Source organism: Mustela lutreola, chromosome 12 (assembly GCF_030435805.1).
Source record: "Mustela lutreola isolate mMusLut2 chromosome 12, mMusLut2.pri, whole genome shotgun sequence".
NCBI classification, from domain to species: domain Eukaryota; kingdom Metazoa; phylum Chordata; class Mammalia; order Carnivora; family Mustelidae; genus Mustela; species Mustela lutreola.
In genome coordinates, this window is record NC_081301.1 from 71948749 (window position 1) to 71955600 (window position 6852).

The 6852-nt window shown below is 48.1% G+C and overlaps 1 protein-coding gene across 2 annotated transcripts; it reads left to right on the plus strand.

The window, feature by feature from the left end:
• Positions 1-1838: 1838 nt before the first annotated feature.
• On the plus strand, positions 1839-5380 carry LOC131812454 (procathepsin L-like). Of its 2 annotated transcripts, XM_059142030.1 has the most exons (7): positions 1839-1964; positions 2257-2379; positions 2479-2625; positions 2809-3033; positions 3479-3641; positions 4505-4622; positions 5090-5250. In XM_059142030.1, exons 1-7 carry the CDS (start codon positions 1839-1841, stop codon positions 5187-5189), a joined length of 1002 nt encoding a protein of 333 aa, XP_058998013.1. In that variant the 3' UTR covers positions 5190-5250. The 2 variants fall into 2 exon arrangements, with proteins under 2 accessions (XP_058998013.1, XP_058998015.1); XM_059142032.1 differs by lacking the exon at positions 4505-4622 and having other exon boundaries at positions 5090-5380.
• The last annotated feature ends 1472 nt before the right edge of the window (positions 5381-6852 follow it).

Below are 6852 nucleotides of genomic sequence, written 5' to 3' on the forward strand. Positions count from 1 at the left end.
CCTATGTAACAAATCCTTGACTAAATATTTTCTAAATTAAGCGAGACCTTTGGAAGGATTTTCCCTTGGACCTCACAAGAAAGCAATATGGAATGAGCCCTACTCTATGCTAATGCATGACCTGTGTTAGCTCATTCAGTCTCACAAGTGTCCTCTGAGGAAAATCAAATCACTGCCCCACATCCTGCACGAGGAAACTGAGTCTGGGGGTGCTGCGGAGCCTGCCAGGGTGGGGGACTAGCCCAGAGTGGCAGAATTCTCATGCCGGCCCCGCCCTGACTCCCGGCCCCTGTATGGAACCCCTTTCTCCCCTGCCCTCCCTGAGCAGAGCAGAGAAGGGCTGGAGATGTGTGGAGGCTCACTAGGGGGTCTCACGGACGGAGGTCCAGAGAAGGAGGCTGTGACCCACTGTCTAGACGCGTGGAATCGTATTCCTAAGAAGAGCAAACTGGTCATCAGAGGGACAATTCATGGTCTGCTGATGAAAGCTTTTTTTTTTCCCCCAGTTTAGAAGAGCTGTTTTTCTAAAACATTTAAATTTAAATCTCGAGAAAAGCACATTGGACACTGAGAAACATAATCATCCATAATGCAGAGAGTGGGGAGGAAAAAGCAGTTTCTACCTTCCGTCTTTCTTCCCTTTGTTAAACCATATTTTTCTGGAAGTAAATCATTTCTGTTGGTTTTGAGAAAGGTTTGGGAGGGAGGAAGAATCCCCTTGGGGGCAGTCAGGACAGGAACAATCCAAAACACCACACCTTCCCTGGACACTCCTGCCATCAGTTCCTTTGCTGGAAAGCACTTGAGCCTTGCCCAGGGCATCCCCTGTTTGGACAACAGCAATTGTCTCCAGATTCTCCCAAGAGCAGAGGCAGCCCCTCCTGAAACAGTGATAACACTATCCCCCGAGGGCTCTACTTCCTCCAGCTGCCCCTTTGCTTGGCATAAACAGGAACAATAAGACTAGATTATCCTGTTCTCAGTCCTCACGGAGATTTTAACCAAAGACTAGAGGATAGGCAGGGTGATGCTGGAAACCCACTTGGGGCTCCCTGTGAGCCTCTTTTTGTGAACCACCTGCCAACACATAAATTCCTGTTATTTAGTTGATGGGGGTCCCTAGGAAGGTGCTGGATCCCCTTCTACAGGGCTTTCCCGAGTCCTCTCACTTGACTTTCCCGGGTCCCCTGAGGCAGGCACAATCTCCCCTGGGACAAGTAGGGACCCAGCTATCACATGCCCCAAGGCCCCCAGCTCCAGGGCACAGAGCCCCCTCCCACAGGCTGGCTCAGCCAATTGCTGTGCAGGCAGGTGCCAGGGGCAGGACCAGCAGGGCCAAATCCCAGGCTTAAATGGACTGTCTCCTACCCATCAGCAGGCGTGCTGGACACCTCCGACCTGCACCTCTGACTGCACCTGCCTCAGGTGAGATCCCAGCCTGGACCTGAAGGGAAGGGCTACCCCTTAAAACATGGGGAGGGGGGTACCAGCCTTGGGGGCCAGGGGTTTAGGGCTCCAGGGAGGCACTCTTCCAGGGCCTGGTCCCTCCAGGCATGGCAGCTTGACCACTACACCCCAGACTCAGGGCTTGTCACTCCCTGTATTGCCATCTACATGCTCTGGAAGCAGCAGGTGGGTTGCGGGTTGCAGGGCGGGGAACAGGCCAGCAGGCCCCCTGCACGCGCCACCTCTCCACAGCCCCGTGGAAACACGTGGGAGGATTAACGCAATGTCTTTACTGTACCAGAGTGGTTCTAACACCTCAGAATAAAGGATGGCTCTTTAGATGGTTGGTCTAATCCAAAACACATTTCTTTTCCCTTCCTAGGTTTTGGAACATGCATCCTTCTCTCTTCTTGGCTGCCCTTTGCCTGGGAATAGCCTCAGCTGCTCCACAACCCAATCAGAGCTTAGATGCACGCTGGTCTCAGTGGAAGGCGGCCCACAAGAGACTATACAACAAGGTTGGTAACATCTGAGCTGTCCACTGAGACCCCAGGGAATGTTCCATGCTGGTGGGAGTCCACAGTGGAGAGTAGTTTTTGGAGGCCCCTGGTACCCAGGCAGGTAGCAGGGCACTGTGACTGTGCATGATGGGGACAGATGTCCTGCTGTGTGGTTGCTGGAGAGCAGCTCCTGGAGCATCAGCCCAGCCCTGGTCCAGGTCCCTCCTCCCGTCTGTGAGCACATCCACTTGGGGCAGGTGAGCTGGGCTTAGATAGAAATCAACAGGATGGGTTGCATGTTTGTCTCCAGGATGAAGAAGGACGGAGGAGAACAGTGTGGGAGATGAATCTGAAAGTGATTGAACAGCACAACCAGGAGTACAGCCAAGGGAAACACAGCTTCACAATGGCAATGAATGACTTTGGTGACCTGGTGAGTGCAGCTGGAGTTGCTGAATGTTTTGTGCTTCCTCTAAGGATTTTTTCCAAAAAATCTCATGCTTGTCAACATTCTATTTCCTTTTCCTTGAAGACCAGTGAAGAATTCCAACAGGTGTTGAGTGACCTTAAAATCCAGAAGCAAGAGGACCGGAATGTGTTCCAAGCACCTCTCTTTGCTGAGATCCCCTCGTCCGTGGACTGGAGAGAGAAAGGCTACGTGACCCCCGTGAAGGATCAGGTGAGACAGTACTCGGCAGCTCCCTTTCCAAGAGCAAAGCCAAGAGGAACCAGTGCCCTCGTGATGGAAGTTGAGAAACCATATACAGTTTGTTATGTTTTGGAAGAGTTTTCAGATGTCAGGGCTGTTGTCAAGTCTTGCTATTAACTTTGTAGACTAAGAGCTGTATCATTTTGTTTTCAGGGTCAGTGTCAATCTTGTTGGGCTTTTAGTGCAGCTGGTGCCCTTGAAGGACAGATGTTCCGGAAAACGGGCAAACTTGTGTCACTGAGCGAGCAGAACCTCGTGGACTGCTCTTGGTCTCAAGGCAATGAGGGCTGCCGCGGTGGCCTGATGGATTTTGCCTTCCAATATGTTATGGACAACGGAGGCCTGGAATCCGAGGAATCCTACCCGTATCTTGCAAGGGTAAACAGACTTCCCTTTCTTTTATCAAAGTTGAGTATATTCAGTAAAACAAAGCCTATATTTCAAATTCTCATTTTAGACTGTAGACTCTGTATCTGCACATGGTCAGAACAGATTAAAATCTGTTAGCCTGGCACAGTTCTCCACCTAGAGGGTTACCATACAGGTGTTCCCACTTCTCAGCCACACAGCAATACAAATATCGTTCTAAATACAGTACAGATCTCCAGAGTGAAAAATCTATGCACAAGTAGACCAAAAGAGTGTCTCATTGAATAGATATTGCCTCATTTCTCAATTTCAAAACAAGCAATCATATTTTGCCTCTTGACATGTTTTATAACACACTCGACTTGGACATCATTCAGCTGCAAACTGTCTTGAGCTCGTGTTCCCCAGGAGGTGGACGGTATTAATCAAGTCCCTTCCCCTTTACCTTTGAAAGAATGGCTACTGCAGATACAGGCCTGAGAAATCTGCCGCCAATGTGACTACCTTCTGGCACGTCTATAACGAGGAGGATGGTCTTATGACCGCAGTGGCAACTGTGGGGCCCGTCTCTGCTGCTGTAGACTCAAGCCCGTATTCCTTCCAGTTCTATAAAACAGGTGAGCATTTGTCTACCCAGAACATTGGCCAGAAAATACGGGTAACCAGCATGACATACAACAAGATGGGCTTTTTTGTTTGTGGGACTCAGGAGGGTATGGATTTAGCATGGTGGCTCATTCTGTGTATGTAGTCCTTGTGCTTGTTGTCACCATTTGACATGACTTGACCCATATCCCCAGGCTTTTAAGCACTTCAGAAATATATTTAATTATTAAAAATATTTTATTTATTTATTTATTTGGCAGACAGATCACAAGCAGGCAGAGAGGCAGGAAGACCGGGGTGCGGGGAGCGGGGGGGAGCAGGCTCCCTGACGAGTAGAGATCCTGACGTGGGGTTCGACCTCAAGACCCTGGGATCATAACCTGAGCCAATGGCAGAGGCTTTAACCCACTGAGCCACCCAGGCACCCCTATAAATATATTTAAATGACTACATAGCTTGACTGGTATAGTTTACTTCACTTTTTTTCCAATGTTTGGACCTTGAAGTTTTCCAAGGAATTTTACTACTGAAATAGACACTGGAAAGAACCCCTTGACTCAAGTAATTTTCTGTTCTCTGCTGCTTCTTCGGCTGACATCGTATGGTAGAATGACAAAGTTTCAACAAGTGCTCTTTTATGCCTCTTCACTGTTCTTCACAAAAGAGACTGTGGCAACATATATTTCTGGTAGTACTAGATGATGTCCTAAATCCCTAGCCTAGCTAAACGAAAAGATCTGATTTCTAAATCTTATCTCAATTGCTATCACAACCGGATTTTGAGATGCCGCCCTTGCTGTGGTCACTAGGTTGTTGTCACATGTTATCATGTCACTTGGGTGTTCCCGCTCAGCACTGAATCTCTCTTCTCCAGGCATTTACTATGATCCAAGCTGCAGCAATACACGCCTGAATCACGGCGTTCTGGTGGTTGGCTATGGCTTTGAAGGAGAAGAATCGGAGGACAAAAAATACTGGATAGTCAAGAACAGGTATAAAGAGCCAAGAACACCTACCTTGGAAATTGAAAAGGGAATTCTTTCTAGAATCAGTGTTTGGAGGCAGATCCTCAAACCCTTGAGCACGCTTCTGAAATCCCTGACGTGTTTATGCCATTAAGGGGGAAGGGACATACTCATGTGATGACGGCAGTAGCTTGCTAGGGTCCTGCCATGGTTTTGCTACCATTGCGTTTCTCAACTTGAAAATTTTCTCATTTCTGCAATGCATCTGGCCCCAAGAGCTTCTTTTTTCTGTGTTTCCATTCGTCGTCTGCGAAAGGTCTGGGGACGGAATTCTGTGCTGGGTTAGAACTCAAGCAGGAACAGGAACGGACTCTCCGGATTCTTCCTGAATCTGTCCTGGCCTCTGGTGCCCTGCTCAGGGTCGGGTGTGATGGTTCATGACGGGAAATGTGGTTGATTGTTTGTAATAAGTGGCAAACCCTGTCTTCTTTCAGCTGGGGTACAAACTGGGGCATGGAGGGCTACATGCTGTTGGCCAAGGACCGGGACAACCACTGTGGAATCGCCTCCATGGCCAGCTTTCCTGTCGTGTGAGATGAGGGCGTACAGAAGGCTTGACTGGGAACCGAATATCGAGAAGATGAATTTTGTTCGAAAGCCGACCACATCTTATGATACGGGATAAAACACATGAACCATTGAAGACCCAAGCTGGGATTTGACTGTGTGGATTTTATATGAGGAATGTTACCACTTCGCTCGTTACTGATGTAAAAGCCTTTGTATGACAGACTTGTCTAATAACTTTTGGATTTTCATTTTTTAAAAAAATGTATGAAGTTTTATTTTTTAATAAAAAACTTCAAAGTAGAAGGGAGGTAAAATGTTACTACTTTAACTCCTTATAGAGTCAAAATGTGACTGGGCTCTAGGATATCGGTGGATAGGCCAGTGGTCCCTGGGAGAATACTGGGTGGTCCGATTGTTTTGAGTATAAATGATTGTTACATCTGTAACATTGTTACAATGTCACATTAGTTTCAGGTGCACAACCCAATAATTTGCCAACCCTGTACAGTACGCTATGCTCACCGCAAGGATAGTTGCTGTCTGTCAGTCTCACACTGTACCTTTACGGTGCTATTACCACACCATTGACGATATTCCCTATGCTGTGCCTTCTATTCCCGGGACTTACTCATTCCATAGCTGGAAGCCTGGACCTCCCATTCCCCTTCACCCCTGTTATTCATCCTCATTCTAATCTATGTCCTCTTTACTCTTTGCAGATTTCCCACCCCTCATTTACTAACTGGGTTTCTCTCTCCACAGTCCCCAGCTCAGCTAGTAGTCTGTAAACATATCGGGGAGTTTTAGAGGAAGAGACGGTGGGGGCCAGGGAGGACACCCCAAAATGCGTCACAATGGTACATGGATTATCTGGATACGACGCTCCTTGGGAAACAGCGGGTGCGAGGGCGCCCAGGGGGTCCTCTGTCCCCAACAAGCAGGAAACGAGTCTGCCATAGCACAGGTGCCCTCCCTGCACTGCGAAGTACAGAGACAGCCTTTGCCGCACACTTGGGAGTTCAAAGCTGGGAAAGCTGTAGAAAGAAACCTTGTGGCTTTTTTACTAATCTACAACCTCAGCACAAATTCCACTTAGCATTCCTGCTGGTTGAAAGCTCCCACATAGCAGGAAAGCTGGCCACGGTGGCCATTCTACACTGGTTGTCCAGGGCCTTGGCCATCAGCATGGAACCCTGTGTGCCCCAGTCCGTGCCCCAGTTGCAAGAAGCCAGGGTTTGCCAATGATTCCAGAGGAGCAAACACATTTCCCTTCATGAACAATCACACCCGACCATGAGCAGGGCACGAGAAGCCAGGACAGATTCAGGAAGAATCCAGAGAGGCCATTCCTGTTCGTGCTCGAGTTCTAACCCAGCACACAGTCCTTCTTTCCCAGACCTTTCGCAGACGACGAATGGAAACACAGAAAAAAGAAGCTCTTGGGGCCAGATGCATTTCAGAAATGAAATGTAAACAAGTGTGATCAAGGGTTGGGGGACTTGTCTCCAAGCACCGATTCCAAAAAGTATTCCCTTTTCAATGTCCTAGATAAGTATTCTTGGCTTTCTATACCTATTCTTGATAATCCAATAGTTTTGTTTCTCGGATTCTTCTACTTCAGATCCATAAACAAACAGCAGAACACCGTGATTCAGGTCTTCACTACTGCGGTTTAGAGCATTATAAA

Coding starts and splice junctions, on each gene's coding strand:
- LOC131812454 (XM_059142030.1), top strand. CDS start 1,839: ATGCATCCTTCTCTCTTCTTGGCTGCCCTTTGCCTGGGAATAGCCTCA. Junction 2,380..2,478: donor TGAATGACTTTGGTGACCTG/GTGAGTGCAGCT, acceptor TTTTCCTTGAAG/ACCAGTGAAGAATTCCAACA. Junction 3,642..4,504: donor CTTCCAGTTCTATAAAACAG/GTGAGCATTTGT, acceptor TCTCTTCTCCAG/GCATTTACTATGATCCAAGC.